This window comes from Lampris incognitus, chromosome 12, assembly GCF_029633865.1.
Source record: "Lampris incognitus isolate fLamInc1 chromosome 12, fLamInc1.hap2, whole genome shotgun sequence".
Lineage (NCBI taxonomy): Eukaryota > Metazoa > Chordata > Actinopteri > Lampriformes > Lampridae > Lampris > Lampris incognitus.
Window position 1 is genome coordinate 32,293,380 of NC_079222.1, and position 20,244 is coordinate 32,313,623.

General features: G+C 45.4%; 1 protein-coding gene across 2 annotated transcripts in view; it reads right to left on the reverse strand.

Annotated features, from left to right (window-relative positions):
• The window catches only part of LOC130122112 (sarcoplasmic/endoplasmic reticulum calcium ATPase 2), a 61,285-nt gene that overhangs the window by 10,516 nt on the left and 30,525 nt on the right, over nt 1-20,244 (reverse strand). For both annotated transcript variants that reach the window (XM_056291151.1, XM_056291150.1), the window contains exons 7-17: nt 16,175-16,260; nt 14,942-15,097; nt 14,447-14,588; nt 11,742-11,908; nt 5,281-5,369; nt 4,012-4,114; nt 3,726-3,857; nt 3,419-3,538; nt 1,681-1,899; nt 1,250-1,373; nt 804-1,015 (exon numbers count right to left, since the gene is read on the reverse strand). In XM_056291151.1, coding sequence (XP_056147126.1) covers nt 804-1,015; nt 1,250-1,373; nt 1,681-1,899; nt 3,419-3,538; nt 3,726-3,857; nt 4,012-4,114; nt 5,281-5,369; nt 11,742-11,908; nt 14,447-14,588; nt 14,942-15,097; nt 16,175-16,260 — 1,550 coding nt within the window. The remainder of the gene's footprint in view (nt 1-803; nt 1,016-1,249; nt 1,374-1,680; nt 1,900-3,418; nt 3,539-3,725; nt 3,858-4,011; nt 4,115-5,280; nt 5,370-11,741; nt 11,909-14,446; nt 14,589-14,941; nt 15,098-16,174; nt 16,261-20,244) is intronic.

Sequence of the window (20,244 nt, forward strand, 5' to 3'; positions counted from 1 at the left end):
CTCCACCTTCAGCATCCTTCTCCCAATATACCCAACATCTCTCCTCCACACATGCCCAAACCGTCTCAATCTTGCCTCTCTTGCTTTGTCTCCAAACTGTCCAACCTGAGCTGTCCCTCTAATGTACTTTTTCCTAATGCTGTCCTCCTTCATCACTCCCAGTGAAAATCTTAGCATCTTCAACTCTGCCACCTCCAGCTCCACCTCCTGCCTTTTCGTCAGCGCCGCTGTCACCAAACCATACAACAGAGCTGGTCTCACAACCATCTTGTAAACCTTCCCTTTAACTCTTGCTGGTACCCTTCTGTCACAAATCACTCCTGACACTCTTCTCCACCCACTCCACCCTGCCTGCACCCTCTTCTTCACCTCTCTTCTGCACTCCCTGTTACTTTGGACAGTTGACCCCAAGTATTTAAACTCATACGCCCTTGTCACCGCTACTCCTTGCATCCTCATCATTCAGCTTCCCTCCCTCTCGTACAGCATATGTATTCTGTCTTGCTCCTACTGACTTTCATTTCATTTCAGACTGAATGAAATGACTAGACGGGCTTAGTTTATTTATTTATTTATTTTTCTTGTCAGAGCATTTTATTTATTGATTGCTGTTGACTTGCCATTCAGTCCGGATGCCAACCAAGGTCTGGACTTTGAGAAGCCCCGTTTTAACCCATGCCTAAACCGTGATAATATTGGTCACTATAACTGTTATATGAAGTTTCCATACTGTCACATCCCTATTCAGGCCAGCGGTTCACAACAGATCACCATGCCCTAACACAACCGAGTATTTTTCTCACCATAGCAGTTATCTCATCGTAGGACTGCAGGAACTCAACAATCTTGGATTTATGGGAAGGCTCAACACGGGCAAAGCAGCGGGCCTTAACGACAGCTTCTCTCTGCTCAGCGGGCGACAGGTCATCGAACTCCCTGCCAGTGAAAGCCATGCTGGAAACGTCATCTTCTTCTCCAAAAATCCCAATGCGTCTGCAGATGGCCACGGCCGTGCCTGAGATTCATAGAGAAAATAATTCAGCAATTCTGAACACTTACTGACTTACTGTAAGGTGTGTAAGTATGGTGAGTGTGCTGTTTGTCTTAATGTCCTGGTGCTTGTGGAATTATAAAGAGGCTGTTAAGAGTATTTCATTTTAGGATTAAAGCCGTATAATTTAATGTGATGTTTTATGTATACTAAGTGGACGTTTGAATCCTCTCTGGTCTCCTGCGATTGTCCACATACCCTTGTTGTCTCCAGTGATCATGATCACTCTGATGCCAGCAAGACGGCACAGTTTGATAGAAGCTGCAACCTCTGCCCTCGGAGGGTCCAGCATGCCCACACAGCCAACAAATGTCAAATCAGTCTGGGTGACAAAAAAAATGAAGAGAAAAATGCAAATGTGGAATATACACCAGGGTTTATCGATTCAAATAAGTATAGATAATACAAATTTGCTGACTGCAATATTGATTAAGAACTGGTATAAAGACAAATGCTAGAGGTGGGTTCACAATGACGTGGGTTACTCCAATGAGATCTCCAGATCGCTACGTAAATTACATATCAACAACACATATTAAAGAAATGGCGGTCAACAATTTAAGAAATATAAAATAGGAGGTGAGTGATTTTAAAAAGCAGGTTATGCAACAACATGAACCTGTCCTCACCTCGTATTCAGAAAAACGAGCAGAGTCCTCCAGCACCAGGTCGTCCTTGCTCATGGGGTTGTCCCTGGTGGCCAGTGCCAGACATCGCAGGGTGTCCCTGCCCGTTCCATACTCCCGGATAACCGACATCAACTTCTCCTTGATGCCGGGGGTCAGGGGCACTTTGCTACTGCCAACACGGATGTGTGTGCACCTGTCAATTACGCCCTCTGGGGCACCCTATGACAAGATACAGACAAAAGAGTGCAGGGTTTGAGCAAGGAAATAGAAGTAGAGGTTTCATAAGGAGTAAAAGAAAAACTATATAGCTGCAAGAAGCAAATTAAAGGGACCAAGCACAAACGTACAGACTTAAGTAGAGCAAATGTGATGACTCAAAAAACATCCGTCCAGACCCATCATTAAAGTCGATGCATAGACCATGCCTGGGTTTTTCAGGTTGTGAACTGCCACACTAAACTCTGTCAGCTGTTGCAGCTGAGGTGGGCCCTACAGTCTACTGATCAAGAACTGGATCGAGTCATCTTCAGTCAGCAAGGATCGCCTGGACCGTGAAGCAGGTTCTCGTACTGATCACTCATCAATCTGTCCTCGGCTCAGAGCAGTATCTACAGAACAAGCGCTGGGCGTGAGACTTGTTCAAGACCTCAGCATCCGCCTGCCGTGACATCTCAAGTGGAGTTGTTTTGTATTCAAGGGCCCTGAACGTAATTCCACCTCCACTAGGAGCGCCACTGCACCAGACTTCCTCAGTTTACTGTCTGATCAGACAAACGCCCTCTGCTGTCATCAGACGGTACTCACCACAGTAGCGGTAAACACTATGCTGGTCTGAATGTGATCTGGCATTGTGTGACAGCTAGGATACACCACTGGGTCTATTTCAGCTCTCTCTTAGTAATAATAATAACTCAAACAGTGCTATTACCACTCGCAAGTTATTATTAATCTTGTGGGTCATATCATTAGTCTTATATTCCTATTATCTCATCCATAAAATCTTGTTCATCCATCTCCCCACCCTGTTATATTAATCCAGTCATTTCCCTATTTCTCATTTCTTATTCTTATTTCTTCTATTTATTTCCATTTAATAATTTGTCCATTGTTTGTATTTAGTTAACAAATTTTTTATTTTGAAATACACTATTGATCCCCGTAGGGAAATTACACTCCGTTTACCCCATCCCAGCTGTGTAGCTAGGAGCAGTGGGCAGCCGCCGTGCAGCCGCCATGCAGCGCCCATGGACCAACTCCAGTTCGTCTTGCCATGCCTCGGTCACTCCTCGGCACAGACAGGAGTATTAACCCTAACATGCATGTCTTTCTGATGGTGGGGGAAAACCGGAGCACCCGGAGAAAACCCACTGCAGACACGGGGAGAACATGCACGCTCCACACAGAACCCCAGGGTTCGAACCCAGGACCTTCTTGCTGTGAGGCAACAGCGCTAACCACTGCGCCACCATGCTGCCCAAATTACTCGTCTAGATAGTCATGGCTCGTGTATTTGTGTCTTTGACTTGATTTAAGAGTGAAGCGATCACTGACTAGAGAACTCATAAATGTCAGGTTACCAGGTTGACTATACAGGCCAGAGTGATATATAGTTCTCTATGAAGGAGACGGTCCCCGTATCTTCAATTCCAAATTGTAGTCAGGTAGCCTATTAACTGTCTCACTCTTCAAAATTCCTACATTAACGTAAGACCCCAGTCTTCAATATGCTACATCTCACCTTGACAAACATCTTGCCAATTGAAGAGCGGGCCTTGTTAGGGGTGCAGTACACAGACATGGACTTCCTGTCCCTGGAAAATTCCAGAGTAAACTCCTTCTTCATCAGCTGCTTAATCACCTGTCATATGCACATAATACAAGAACAATAAGTATTACATTATTTTCTCTACCAGGAGCAGCCAAAAGTGGTAGTAGTAGTCTCTACTGGAAATGTATGGAAATAGAAATGTAAAGATGTTTGAAGACGTATACTGTAGTGTTTGCATTGCAAGCCATTCAGTTTGAGGTATCGAGAGGTTACATACAGAGTTACAGGCGTTAGCTCTTTCAATCTTGGACAGGCCATGAACATCGGTGTCGAACACGTTCATCTTCTCCACGAGGCAGGTGAGAGCCGTCTCTGTGGCCTCACCCACCTTCTCATACACACCTTTGGTCTAGAGAAAGACATCACAATGGGAGAAATGTTAGACAGCAGTTTGGGTGTCTATTGGACAACCCCACAAAACGGGTAAGAAGCTGTAATCAGAAACTCTGCATTTCAGGTGGTATCAGCATGTAGTACTCAAACAATAATGGGACGCTACCAACCTCATTGTAGTCCAAAGAAGAATCATTACAGAGAGCACAGATGGAGGCCAGCTCCACCAAGGCATCATACTGGGAACATTTCACCGGTTTACCATCATGAAATCTAAACAAGGCACACAAGCAGACCCATAGCATCACTGTGGGGGAGAGTATGCAGGTTTTCACTCCAGCAAGATGCCCCAACAGGTGAGTTCACTGTTTAGTCCTCCTCTCTGGTTAAAGGTGTGCTAAACAGTGAAGTCCCCAGTCGGGTCCAGCTCCTAGCCCTCCATGGCATATGGTGGCGGACCAGTGGCCTAAACAGAATATCCTTTTAAAGGTAAACACTACAACAGCATGAAACAACAGCCTCGAGCAAAATGAACCCCACTTAGTTAAAAAAAAAATGTTTTTGCTTCAGTCAATTTCTGGGCAAGAGTCTTTGAGTGAAGTGGGAATCTGGGACAAGCTGTGAGAGTCCGGAAGGACACTTTTCACAATGGCAGACAAAAAAGTATTTACACCTGGAAAGCATGAGCTTGGGACTGCTCTCAACCACGAAAGTTTCTGGAAATAACTGGCTTTTGAGGGGAGGTGCACTGAGAGCTGTTGAGGGGGGCAGCACGGTGGAGAGCGAGTTCCAACCAGTGGTTCCAATGAACAACAAAAGATGTTTTTACGGGTGTCTGGGTAGCGTAGCGGTGTATTCTGCTGCCTGCCAACACGGGGATCCGAGATTGAATCCCTGTGTTACCTGCGACTTGGTCAGGCGTCCCTGCAGACACAATTGGCCGTGTCTGCAAGTGGGAAGCCGGATGTGGGTATGTGTCCTGGCCACTGCAGTAGCGCCTCCTCTGGTCGGTCAGGACACCTATTCGTGGGGGAGGGGGAACTGGGGAGAATAGCGTGATCCTCCCATGCACTACGTCCCTCTGGCGAAACTTCTCACTGTCAGGTGAAAAGAAGCAGCTGGCGACTCCACATTCATTGGAGGAGGCATGTGGTAGTCTGCAGCCCTCCCTGGATCGGCAGAGGGGGTGGAGCAGCGACCGGGAAGGCTCGGAAGAATTGGGTAATTGGCAAGATACAATTGGGGAGAAAAAGGGAGAAAAAAATTCCCCCCCAAAAAAACAATGTATTTTTTTGCAAACACCATTAAAATACCTTAGAGGGCACTATTTCACACTACTGCAGATTCTACCTTCAGAAAAAATGTCTTCACTGTAGCACTAAATGAACCTCTCTAACAATATATGCAATCATTTCAGATGCAGAAGACTGAATACCCACACTTCTCCAACAGGGGCGTATGTGGACCCAGTGACAGTGAATTCTCTCAGGGAACAGTGATCACCCTCTGCCTGGTCAATGATGAACATCTAGGAGACACACAGATTGAGACAGTCTTTAACACACAACAGCAACAACACACAACTTCTGAGCACACTCAAAAACAAGCACCGTTCGATTTAGAGTAAGAGCAATGAACACATCGAGTACACAACAAGTATTTTTGTACCCTCTTATGCCATTTGAATCTTAATGTAAGCACCCAAATGAACGTGTTCAGGCTGACAACAAGTTGCATATTCAATCCAGCAGGTGGCAGAATACCACGGGAAACCAAATGCATCAAGGGTTCGTCTCCATAAGGAATACGGAATAATGTGGAAATCAGTGACTTTGAGCCAGAACAGACACTGAATACTCCGGTGGGGAGGCTCGATAAATGTCATTCTGCTGCAAGGTGGACAGACAAGTATTTTTTTATGCACTCACAGTGCAGGCACTGCGAAACAACGCCCCTCTAAAGTACACACATTACGTTGTCAATTCAAACCCACCAGGTAGAGACTGCATCAGAGAGGTGAATGTTGATTTACTCGATGCGCAAAGTTTTTACATAAAAAATACCTACTGGTAATAACTGAAGTGTATTTTTCTTAAGCCGTGAAATAAAATTCCATTCTCAAAATTAATAGAATGATGATTTATGCATTACTCTGTGTTTTGTGCCTCATTCAAACTGATCCACGTCAATCTGAAAGATTTAGCTGTGGGGAAACAACCGTCCATTATCCCAACTGCTTATGCTACTCTCAGGGTTGTGGGAATGCTGGAGCCTATCCCAGCAGTCATTGGGGCGGCAGGAGGGGAGGCACCCTGGACAGGCCGCCAGGCCATCACAGGGCTCGCTCGTTCACACAAACACACACACACACACACACACACACACACACACACACACACACACACACACACACACACACACACACACATTCATACCTAGGGGCAATTTAGTAGGCTGATTCACCTGACCTACATGTCTTTGGACTGTGGGAGGAAACTGGAGCCCCTGGAGGAAACCCACGCAGACACAGGGAGAACATGCAAACTCCACACAGAGGATGACCCGGTATGACCCCCAAGGTTGGACTACCCCGGGGCTCAAACCAAGGACCTACTTGCTGTTAGGCGACCGCGCTAACCGTGCCGCCTATGGGAAATTATAAGTGACTTAATTAAATACATCACTAGTGAAACACTGATCATGCCATAACAAATGATATATGCATTTTGTATCATATTTTGATGTGTGTTTGACAAAAACAACCTCATCCTAAAATAGCCTGTCATAATTTCCATGCCAAAACTCCAACTGGAAAATTAACCCATCTGCCCACTGCATTCCTCTCTGTGAATTGAGTGTGACGTGCTTAACACGTCAAACTGTTCCTCATTGTGTTTGTTCCAATGAGAAGTTGTGCGTCATTACTTTTCAACAAGTGTCACGTGAGGTTCATGCCAAAACGAAATGTAATTAACTGCCAAATCACAGGCCGAGGCCGGGCTAAAAGAGGACTAGAGGTGCAATGAGGACGTCTGTGTCGATACATCCATCCATCCATCCCCCAAACCGCTTATCCTGCTCTCAGGGTCGCGGGGATGCTGGAGCCTATCCCAGCAGTCACTGGGTGGCAGGTGGGGAGACACCCTGGACAGGTCACCAGGCCACCACAGGGCTCTCTCTCTCTCTCTCTCTCTCTCTCTCTCTCTCTCTCTCTCTCTCTCTCTCTCTCTCTCTCTCTCTCTCTCTCTCTCTCTCTCTCTCTCTCTCTCTCTCTCTCTCTCTCTCTCTCTCTCACACACACACACACACACACACACACACACACACACACACACACACACACCCGGGATAATTTAGAATGGCCAATTCACCTGACCTACATGTACATGTCTTTGGACTGTGGGAGGAAAGACACGGGGAAAACATGCAAACTCCACACAGAGGACAACCCGGGACGAAGACCCCCAAGGCTGGACTATCCCGGGGCTCGAACCCAGGACCTTCTTGCTGTGAGGCCACCGCGCTAACCACTGCGCCACTGTGCTGCCCATTGGCAACCAATTTACTGTAATAACCCAGGGCTCCAAAAATGATCAATGTCCTAAGCAGGTTTTTCCTTCTAATATCATGAAGTCTGGGATGAAAATGACCTCAAAATGGAAGAAACTGTGGGCAACGAGCAAGGGAAGAGTGTAAGAAACCCTGAAACCAACCACATGAAACAATGTGAGGAAATCTAACACAAAGTCAATTATGCAACCCCACTGCTGGTTCTGCTGCAAGTGAGTGACTGCTGCATACTGATCAGCACACTGCCTCACAGGGGAGGGGAGTGGGATGGGGGAAGAATAAAACAGGAGTGAAGTAGAGGACAACCAAATAAAGGGCTGATGGAGAAGCAACGAGGAAAAAATAAGGAATAGGATAAATGAAATTACTTCACAAGCCAGACGTGAGAAAAGCAGGACGCAGCCAGGAGGGAAGAATAAAGCAGGGTGACCCATACAGCCTGAAAGGACTAACCTAGGTATAGCTCAGAGTTAGAAACCCATCCATCCATTATCCAAACTGCTTATCCTAATTTGGGTCGCGGGGATGCCGGAGCCTATCCCAGCAGCCATTGGGCGGCAGGCAGGGAGACACCCTGGGCAGGCCGCCAGGCCATCACTGGGCCAACACATTCACACCTAGGGACAGTTTAATACGGCCGATTCACCTGACCTACATGTCTTCGGACTGTGGGGGGAAACCGGAGCCCCTGGAGGAAACCCACGCAGACACGGGGAGAACATGCAAACTCCACACAGAGGATGACCTGGGACGACCCCCAAGGTTGGACAATCCTGGGGTTCGAACCCAGGACCTTCTTGCTGAGGTGACCACACTAACTACTGCGCCACTGTGCCACCTAAGTTAGAAATACATATTCAACAAAATAGCGACCTACCAAATATTATGTCATACAAGTGATCAATTTATGAACAAGAAAGTTGTATAGCATGTACTTTCCAATCCATATACACCTTGCTGGTGCACAAATCAATCCTTCACTATACTTAACTAGCCACTCAGCGTCAACAGTGCTCAGGGAATAAATCCCTACTGTCATTTAAAGGCTGTCAGATCTGCCGTATTTTATTGCTCACCAAAAACATTTCACTTGAGTAGATGTTCTCAGTTGGCGGTGAGGTAGTCAAGGCTGTTTCCATGTATAGCATTTAAAAAGTATCTAAACATTTAACTAAGTTTTCTGAGTGAAAAGCTGGAATATAGACTTAATTTTACAGGAGGACATCAGTCCTGGATGACATCACAACAGGTATCTGTGTCGCTAACATTGTGCTCTTGCTGGTTGAACTCATATTCAGTACTAAAGTATGTGTCCAGGTACATCTGTCTTCAGACACAGTACACACATACACAAGACAAAAGCAAAGTTGCCGGGTGTCCGGGTAGCATAGCGGTCTATTCCGTTGCCTATCAACACAGGGATCGCCATTTCAAATCTCCGTGTTACCTCCGGCTTGGTCAGGCGTCCTGGTCGCTGCACCAGCGCCTCCTCTGGTTGGTCGGGGCACCTGTTCAGGGGGGAGGGGGAACTGGGGGGGAATAACGTGACCCCCCCCCCCCCCGCGAAACTCCTCACTGTCAGGTGAAAAGAAGCGGCTGGCGACTCCACGTGCATCAGAGGAGACATGTGGTAGTCTGGAGCCCTCCCCGGATCGGCAGAGGGGGTGGAACAGTGATCGGAACAGCTTGGTAAAATGGGGTAATTGGCTGAATACAATTGGGGAGGAAAAAAGGGGGAACCCCCCCCCCCCAAAAAAGCAAAGTTGCCGTCCACATAGATCTGAGCACGTTTGTGCGATGCGGCTTCTTCCTGCCAGCTTCTCCAGCCCGGCCATGCCTCATCTTGCTTCAGCAGCACTTGTGCATGGCTGGCAATCAAACTCACCCCTGTGTTCTCTCTCCCTCAGGGCTGCTTGCTGTCTCACAGCTTTGTCCTTGGCGCCCGCTAATGACAGTGGCTACTGTGCCGTCACCAGCACTTTATTTGCTCAGGCTGCAGGTGATCAGAACTGACTCATGGCAAACTTTCGTACCACGGACAACCATCCTCGTGTAATTGACTTCAGCCTGAGTAAATAAACTGCCGCACTACAGTCTCCAAACATGACAAGAGTGACAACACACATTAATGTTTGCTGCAAAAATAAACGCTGATTTCAAGTTTTGGTAAACATTCGCCAAGGCCAAGAGTAGCGTGTGTCCTCAAGTGGACGCCACTTAGCACACGAGATCAGAGTTCCAGTTGGCCCACAGTAATGCCACACAAGTTAGTAAACCTACACTACTGACTGGACAGTCCAATAAGGTTGACGCTACCCTGGACTGGCGGGAAGGACAACCTCATAGCAAAGACAGACAATGCACAATCACAGTCATTCTCTCTTCACTCACTCTGTCCCCGCCATTTTTAAAAACTCTCCAGATCTGGGCATCCGGGTAGCATAGCGGTCTATTCCGTTGCCTACCAACATAGGGATAATAGGTTGGAATCCCCGTGTTACCTCCGGCTTGGTCGGGCGTCCCTGAAGACACAATTGACCTTTCGCCAAGTACTGCCCCAGAACGGTGCTTGTCCAATCCTACCCTAGCAACAGTACGTCAAGCTTTCAAACACACAACAAAATGCTGAAACGGTGTGCCTATGGGATCTGCAAATCGGATACTAGATATCTGAAAAGTTTGGAGGGGGTGTCATTTTCTTTCCCTTCCCGAAACCCAGAACGCAAGAAGCGCAATGTCGGCAATAGATTTGGCAGTATAGCAGACCCCACGGCCAGCTTAATCCATCCAAAATCAACAAAAATACCTGTCTGCTCCAAGCTAAGCTTGCTACTAGCTATTATTGATAGCTAATACATCTAACGTATTATTACTGTTACTTTTACCCACACAATGCGCTGATTTCTTCCTTCATGTTTTGGTGTTTTCCGGCTACTTCCTGGATAGTTCTGAAATGCTTGACGGGCATAGCAACAGTAACTAGTAACTGGTATTGCGCAATACCAGCAAGTCCCTCTAATTTTAAACTAAATCAAGTTTTCTACGTGCTGCGATCTTGTGAGTTCATACTTACAAGCTCAATTTGTCAAACGCGAACTCCTCAAGAACGCCAGTTTGCACTTCGGAGTCAAGAAGGGCCAACGGAGTTGCTGTCTGGCAGGAGACCCCACCCACCCAAATTAAAAACCCCACAGATCTACACGATCTCATGGATGGCATATTCTCTATTCCATCCATCCATCCATTATCTGCATCGCTTATCCTGCTCTCAGGGTCGCAGGGATGCTGGAGCCTATCCCAGCAGTCATTGGGCGGCAGCCGGGGAGATACCCTGGACAGGCCGCCAGGCCAACACAGGGCCGACACACACACACACATTCATACCTAGGGACAATTTAGTACGGCCGATTCACCTGACCTACATGTCTTTGGACAGTGGGAGAAAACCGGATCCCCCGGAGGAAACCCATTTAGACATGGGGGAAAACAGGCAAACCCTACACAGAGGACGACCCGGGATGACCCACCAAAGTTGGACTACCCCGAGGCTCGAACCCAGGACCTTCTTGCTCTGAGGTGACCGTGCTAACCACTGCGCCACTGTGCCGCCATTCTCTATTCAAAATGGCAAATTTCATCGAAAACTGTTACATTTGCAGGTCTGGTTTGTGAGATAGCGATAGCGACAGACAGACAGACAGACAGACAGACAGACAGACAGACAGACAGACAGACAGACAGACAGACAGACAAGACAGACAAGACAGACAGACAGACACGACAGAGAGAAGTGTTGACGGATGAGAGGTTCGGCTTGAGGTTTCTGTTAGGTATTTTGCAAACAGCATCTGGAAATTTGCATATGCTTTGCAAGTGTCGGGTCGTGTTGTGACAAGGGAGCTGATCCCTTCCATTGACTGCAGTGACTACTCCTGTTGTGACAGTGCTCACATTTTGCACAACACACTTTTCAGGTTGAGAAATTATTCACTCTAAAAGAAGTAGTCATCAAAAGTCTGCGTTGAAAGCAACACAATACAACACAACTTAACCCAAATATGATGCGTTGTAGGCCAACAACAATGCCAAAGACTCTCTAATCTCGATCAGCTCTAAAACCCTACCGCTCATGTTTGGCATGCTTCCATTTCTGTAAGTAGCACCTGATTTCAATATCTGCAAATACATAAACCAACCACATCCGTGAAACATCTGACAAGCTCTCTCTCTCTCCAACACTGACGAAAACCGTATCATTTTTTCCCTTTCCATCAACCATCCAACACCCCTTTCTCCCCCACCACTTTTTCCCCATCCATGCTGCTCTCACCCTGCAGACAGACATCTGATTGGTGGTCAGGGTGCCAGTCTTGTCAGAGCAGATGACAGAGGTACAGCCCAGGGTCTCCACAGAGGGCAGGCTACGGACGATGGCGTTTTTCTTCGCCATCCTGCGTGTCCCCAGAGCCAGGCAGGTGGTGATGACAGCAGGCAGACCTGGAGGGAAAGAGCCAAACAAGATTAGGAGAACGGAGGTAGAGAAATAAAGAGAGCATGAAGAGACGATAATAGCAAGATTAATGGAGATACTTTTAATCTCCATTGTTCAAAATTATCCAAAAAATTGATTTTCATTTTAATAATTTGTAACTGGTATACAGCAGCTGTATGTGTATTTACAATGGTACATTTGTATTGCACATCATAGATGATATAAGTGAGACATCTTGACCAAAGGGCGCTATTTACAGAGTGTCATATTTATATAATAAGTGTCCATTCTTGCACCATGCTGTGAAGTGTTCATGAGAGAGGTGGCCTGTGGGAAAAAAAACTGTTGCAGTTTGTGGCGGTTTTGGTGCACACTGCTCAGTAGCGCTCGCCAGAGTGTAGGAGTTCAAACAGACTGTGTCCTGGGAGTGTGTGTGTGTGTGTGTGTGTGTGTGTGTGTGTGGGGCGGGGGTCTCTGCTGATTCTGCCCACCCATTTCCATGCATGTGAACTTTTTTAATCACTTGCACCTCCACTATTCTGTTAGTTAACCCTTTGAACTCTGTGATGGAAATGGTCCGCCAGTGCCTATATTGGTATTCCTTTTTCTCCCTTTTTCTCTCCAATTGTATCCGGCTCACGCTATTTCCCCCAGTTCCCCCTCCCTCATGAACAGACGCCCCGACCGACCAGAGGAGGTGCTAGTGCAGAGACCAGGACGCATACCCGCATCTGGCTTCCCACCCGGAGACATGGCCAACTGTTTATAGGGACGCCCGACCAAGCTGGAGGTAACACAGGGATACGGACCGGCGATCCCCGTGTTGGTAATCAAAAGAATAGACCGCCACGCCACCCGTACAACCCTATACTGGTATTCTTAACCAGTCTGATGTGAATGATTTGCTGGCTTGCGAAATATGATCGACCAAATACCATACCCAAATACATAAGGTTTTGGTTTTGACACTGTCGCTGCCCAGTCTGACTCAACCGTAGATGGGAGTCGCACATGTGACTCAGAGTGGGCAGCAGCGGAGAGCAGTGTCGGTCAAGTGAGCTAGAGTGAATGAGGAGAAGGAGCGGCGATAGCGATTTATCGCCACAAGCGATTCTTCATCATACAGTCATAACTGTGCACAAAATAATTTTAGGCTGATGGATCCAATGGTTTACGAGATTATCCACACACACACACACACACACACACACACACACACACACACACACACACACCCAAACATATAATCCTCTCTATCCAGGCTGCCGCCTGATGGAGATAAAAATACCAATGTAGGCACTGGTGGACCATTTCCACTGCAGTGTTCAATGGGTTAACTAAGAGACTTCACACGCATGGATTCTCAAATACAGCTTCCCTCTCTCTTCATGAGTCTGACTTTTTCTTTTCCTGGTTGCATAACAAAGGCACAGCTCGAATGCAGGCACCCAAAAATATCAAGATCATATAATCATAAGATCTACATGCACCCTCCATTGGCTTGTGCCTTTGTTTTCATGAGAAGAATGAGAGACATGGTGATGTTTTGGAAAAACAGGTGTTGGCAAGAAATATAGTGACGAGGTAATATATAGGTATATGGTAATACAGCAACGAGGTAATATATAGGTATATGGTAATATATCGATGAGGTAATATATAGGTATATGGTAATATAGTGATGAGGTAAGACATAGGTATATGGTAATATAGCAATGAGGTAATATATAGGTATATGGTAATATAGCAGTGAGGTTATATATATGTATACGGTAATATAGCGATGAGGTAATATATAGGTATATGGTAATATAGCGATGAGGTTATATATAGATATATGGTAATATAGCGATGAGGTAATATATGTGTATATGGTAATATAGTGATGAGGTAATATATAGGTATATGGTAATATAGTGATGAGGTAATATATCTAAAACTGGCTGTGTGTCCCGTCTGTGTGCCATTATTTGTTTCATCAGATTTCATGGGGAATCCAACCCAGAGTCAAGTATTTGGAATAATTATATATTAATATCTCATCTTCGCTGATGACCTTTTGCTCATGTTGATCATGAAGAGGCATGAAAATTAAATCGAGACTGACAAATAATTGGTAAAACACACTAGTGACAGCTTTAACATCAGAGCTGTAAAGCAATGAAGAAAATCACTTGGAGACAGACAGAAGGGCAGATGATAGTGAGACAGATTAACAACCGGCACAAGTCTGTTCAGCCTTCAGTGTAAAGCATGCATTGCTCAACCTGTATGTAGACTTGAATTTCAACTTTCTTAAATACTTGAGTATCCAATTTCACCTATATGTCAACCACTTCAATGACAATTTAGTTTTTAATTATTTTGATCATTTTGTCCACTGACTATATGACTCACGGTTAACATGTCTCCACAGTCCTTCATGCGGTTTTACCAGAAATGAGACATAACTGAAACAAGGCCAACATGTAAATGAGGCAGATAGTGCAGCAACAGACAGAAAGCGACCTGCGTAGCTGCATTTTGCTGGCGCTCCTCCTTACCCTCTGGGATGGCGGCGACAGCCAGAGCAACTGCAATCTTGAAGTAGTACACAGCCCCACGGATCCAGGAGCCTCCATGAACTGGATCGTTGAAATGGCCGATATTGATGATCCACACAGCAATGCAGATTAGTGAGATTACCTTGAATAAGAGAACATAAGTTGTTTTTTTGTAAAATGTTAACCATCAATAATGACGACTGAGATCTGAATTAAATGAAAATGGCTGATTTTTTTTTTTTTACAGTTTAAACTGCAGGAAGATTTACATGCAAATAAACTATGCAAAATAAACTGTATACTAATGCCATATCTTCGCCATAGTAGCCAAAGGGGAAACATACAGACAGCACCGGTGTGTTCTTCAGACCAAACACCAACATAATAAATAGCATTACCATAAATTAAAACAACTGTCTTAAGAGCTGTAGCTATAACTGCAGAAGAAAGATATACATATTAGGTATCTGATGAATAAAATGTAAAAATAAACACCTTGGATAACTGCTCCCCAAACTCATCCAACTTCTGCTGCAGCGGAGTGCGCTCCTGCTCTGTGGACGCCATCTCATCACGTATCTTGCCGATCTCCGTGTTGACGCCAGTGGCGACCACCACGCCAACAGCTTTACCAGCCGCAATGTTGGTGCCCTGAGGAACCCCAGAAGAACAGCGAGTATGAAAAGGGAACTACATAAATTAACCTTTTAAGAATAGGGATGAAACCAAAGGAGGCCCAAAAAGATGCCAAACGATGTAAGATGCAACTGATCACAAAACTCATGGTTCAGATCGTATCACGGTATTGCGTCACTGATCAGATTATTTTTCAGATCAGCAGGAAAAAAAAAGGGTGGCCATGCTCGATGTATTGCCGTTCTCATATGGCTTTCTCGCGGCACAACGCCTACACACTGTAATGGTTTTGTCCATCACCCTTTCCCCATCAATATTATTTTACAGGGAAGCCAAAGGGTGACTGAAATGATGCGGGAGGCTTTTCAAGTTCTTCCACTCCTCCACTAGCCATGACTGTCACTGCACATTTAGCAACGCCACGCCAGCATCCTTGATTGACTTGTTGGGATCCAACACGCCCTCGATTCACATTCAATTTTTTTTCAATTCAATTCAAAACTTTATTCCTGACTCAGGGTCCATAACAAAGACAAGGTCAAGAAAAAAAGAAAAAAAAACAAGAGAAGAAAGAATAAAGCCATAAAAGATTAGAAACCACAAATAAAAGATAAACCCTAGACAATACATAAAGTAAACATAATAAAATGACATAAAAGAAACAAATCAGTGTCCTATAAGAAGGCAGCTATACCAGTGGTCCCACTGCCAGGGTTGGTAGCGTGTGGCACTGAATCTTATATTAGTTAAACTCATGATGATTACATTATCAAAGTCATTGAGCTGGCAAATACATTTATACACGAGATTTCTTAGAAGAGCCTGAAAGGTACTGACCCCTGCAGCCACAAACATTTCACTTGCACTACACCATCTAGGTCTTTTTTGGTAGTATTCTCATAGCATCATTATAAGCTACTCGAAGCCTCTGTAAGCTTGCTTTTTTGTAGTTACTACTTCCCGTTCCACCACCACACAGATGGGATTAAAAGATGAGACAAAGTGGCAGAAGACACAAAAAAAAGAGGGAAAAGAGGTTGACTTGTGATAGGAAGAAGAAAATGAGAACAGTAAAATGGTTTTGTCACTCACAGAGAAGAGCATGTTCTTTTTGTCCTGGTTGACAGCACGAGGGTCGGGCACTGGGTCCGTGTGCTTGATCACAGAAACCGACTCTCCTGTAGAGACAACAAAGAGAAAACGGTAAGAGTTGATAAGGGAAGGTCTTCCTTACACGATCTTTACACAAAAGAGAGCGATACAGAAAAAATTCCAGCTGGTCAAGCAAGCTTTCCATGCTAATGCTATGGCTAATGCTGTATTGCCCCCAACAGCCCTGGAATTGTGTCATTTTGAGGGCAAAGCCATATGGCCTTGGTTTCATCAAATTTTGGAGGGCAAAAAAGGCTATTAAGTCAACTATAATACAAACCCCAATTCCAATGAAGTTGGGACGTTGTGTAAAACGTAAATAAAAACAGAATACAATGATTTGCAAATCCTTTTCCACCTATATTCAATTGAATACACTACAAAGACAAGATATTTAATGTTCAAACTGATAAACTTTATTGTTTTTTTTTGCAAATATTCACTCATTGAATTTGATGCCTGCAACACGTTCCAAAAAAGCTAGGACAGGGGCATGTTTACCACTGTGTTACATCACCTTTCCTTTTAACAACACTCAATAAGCGTTTGGGAACTGAGGACACTAATTGTTGAAGCTTTGTAGGTGGAATTCTTTCCCATTCTTGCTTGATGTACGACTTCAGTTGCTCAACCGTCCGGGGTCTCCGTTGTCGTATTTTGCGCTTCATAATGCGCCACACATGTTCAATGGGAGACAGGTCTGGACTGCAGGCAGGCCAGTCCAGTACCCGCACTCTTTTACTACGAAGCCACGCTGGTGTAACACGTGCAGAATGGGGCTTGGCATCGTCTTGCTGAAATAAGCAGGGACGTCCCTGAAAAAGACGTCGCTTGGATGGCAGCATATGTTGCTCCAAAACCAGTATGTACCTTTCAGCATTAATGGTGCCTTCACAGATATGCAAGTTACCCATGCCATGGGCACTAACACACCCCCATACCATCACAGATGCTGGCTTTGAACTTTGTGCTGATAACAATCTGGACGGTCCTTTTCCTCTTTAGCCCGGAGGACACGACGTCCATGATTTCCAAAAACAATTTGAAATGTGGACTCGTCAGACCACAGCACACTTTTCCACTTTGCGTCAGTCCATCTCAGATGAGCTCAGGCCCAGAGAAGCCGGCGGCGTTTCTGGGTGTTGTTGATATATGGTTTTCGCTTTGCATGGTAGAGTTTTAACTTGCACTTGTAGATGTAGCGACGAACTGTGTTAACTGACAATGGTTTCCCCAAGTCTTCCTGAGCCCACGTGGTAATATCCTTTACAGAATGATGTTGGTTTTTAATGCAGTGCCGCCTGAGGGATCGAAGGTCACGGGCATTCACTGTTGGTTTTCGGCCTTGCCGCTTACGTGCAGAGATTGCTCCGGATTCTCTGAATCTTTTGATGATATAATGGACTGGAGATGATGAAATCCCTAAATTCCTTGCAATTGTATGTTGAGAAACGTTGTTCTTAAACTGTTGGACTATTTGCTCATGCAGTTGTTCACAAAGTGGTGAACCTGGCCCTATCCTTGCTTGTGAACGACTGAGCCTTTCGGGTATGCTCCTTTTATACCTTCTCCTTTCATGACACTCACCTGTTTCCAATTAACCTGTTCACCTGTGGAATGTTCCAAACCGGTGTTTTTTGAGCATTCCTCAACTTTCCCAGTCTTTTGTTGCCTCTGTCCCAGCTTATTTGGAACGTGTTGCAGGCATTAAATTTAAAATGAGTGAATATTTGCAAAAAACAATCAAGTTTATCAGTTTGAACATTAAATATCTTGTCTTTGTAGTGTATTCAATTGAATATATGTAGAAAATGATTTGCAAATCATTGTATTCTGTTTTTATTCACGTTATACACAACATCCCAACGTCATTGGAATTGGGGTTGGTAACTCGGAGCCCAAAAGAAAAGATCTTTGTATTTCAACACATAGTGTACATCTTCCAGTGGAAAAAACTGATGTAGTTAGTGATAACATTGCTTACAGCATCAATCCATTTAATTCCTAAATTAAGAGGACAGCTCAATGCTAATTTGCATATTCCTACATAATTCCTGTAGTCAAATAAAGAACAGCAATCTGTCTCATCTAGATCTAGACACAAACTAGATATCTGGATACAAAACACCAGCTCTGAACCGGCTCAAAGACTTTGTTTCCTGTGTTCTAGAGGCTTTTTAATCATGAATTAACTTAGTAAAGCCAGTGTGAACACACACAAGGCAAGAGCAGTGGAGGGGTATGATGTGAGCTGAGGTGTGGGCAACTACACCTGTGTACGTCTACACGTGTGTGTGCCAGCACTCGAGATTAAGAAAGTCTTATTGTCCAGGGGACAATACAAATAGCACCTAGGACACAAATATACTGTCTGGGACAATTCTGGGACAGTATAGAATCATCTTTACAAATGAAATTATTACGTTTATGCATCAGGGAATATCATTTTAATTGTATGCTGCTCAAATCCAAAAAATGTGAGGTGACACTGGCACGAGCTCTACGCTACGTCACATGAGCGCTTGCACACACAAAATCAAAGAGACCCACGTGGAGGTGCGAAAACCCCACAGTCATCAAAATGCTGAGGTGGCTGAACAACACCAGCAGCAAAGCAAGGATGCCCATGGCACGAATCATTTTAAAAAATATGAGAGAAAAAGAGCACGGGAGCGAGCGAGAGAGAGAGCAGCAGTGGTCAAGCAAGCTCAGAATCCTAAACACGTTATTTGTCGTTTCATTTCATGCACTTATGCACATGAAATGAAACAAAACACCGTTTCCCCCAGCCCACAGCGGTGCAACACAAAGACAACTACAAGAACACATATATCTAAACTAAAGAAAAAAAATAAATCACTGTCCAGGAGAAGGAACGCCAACCAGGATGACTGTCGGAACTGCCAGTCTGCTTGGGCTAGCGGTTAGCTTAGCCTGCCCCGCTTCCACGTCCTGTCAGACCGCCCTCAGTGTTTCCTCTTTGGGTGCAGCTCCGGTCAGGGCTGTGGTCCCTGGGCCCACAGCACGCAGCAGACCAAGCTCCCTCAGCCGATCCAACATCGCTCTCCCAGCCAGACACCTTCGACACACGCCCCCGCACTCCACGCGACGACACTAAAAACACAGTCAAGGCTAGGCGAGGCTGCCGCCAGACCGCCCTCGATGTTATCAGAACTGCCGGTCTGCATGGGCTAGCAGTTAGCTTAGCCTGCCCTGCTTCTGCGTCCTGTCAGACCGCCCTCGATGTTACCTCTTCGCACACAGCTCCAGGCAGGGACCCACAGGACGCTGCAGACCAAGCTCTCCCTGCCGATCCAGCGCCAGCTCTCCCAGCCATCAAACGAAGACAAACTTGGACGCAGAGATGGACAAAGACACTGCATGGATGGTACCGGGTGAGGCAACCGCAAACATGAATTCGTGCCACCATCTTCCCACACCAGTTGGTACTGGGTGAGGCTGCTGCAAATGTGAATTTGCGCCGCAATTCACTCACCAAGCTAGCGAGTGAATGAAGAGAGGGAGCAGCGGTAGCGAGAACAAAGCAGTGAACAAAACTGATTGTGGCCAAACACCTATTGTGATTTCAACTTTTTATTCACACGTATGTGCAGGGAACAACTAGCAGAACTTCTACGGCAGACCAGAGTGAGTCAATGAAGTGATGCGAGCTACTGAAACCAAGTTATTAAACTATATTTATTACAAAGACTTCAAGTCACTGCTCTGGTCTACTGCTGTAGTACATTTTTGTTGCTGTATTAATTAAGTAACAATTAGATGCAAATAGCTTATATTTCAAGAGTACTGCCCTGGTAAAGACCATAAGATCAGCAAACTTGCATCTGCTCCCACAAACCTAACCATCATTACATCTACAGGACAAAATGACAGGCAAATCATCATTGTGCACGGGACTCGCCATGACAGTATGTTTCCATGGACAAACTAAGTTAAACTGATCCACAGTATGAAAACTTGTTTTCTTCCCAACTGTAGTGCGTACCTGC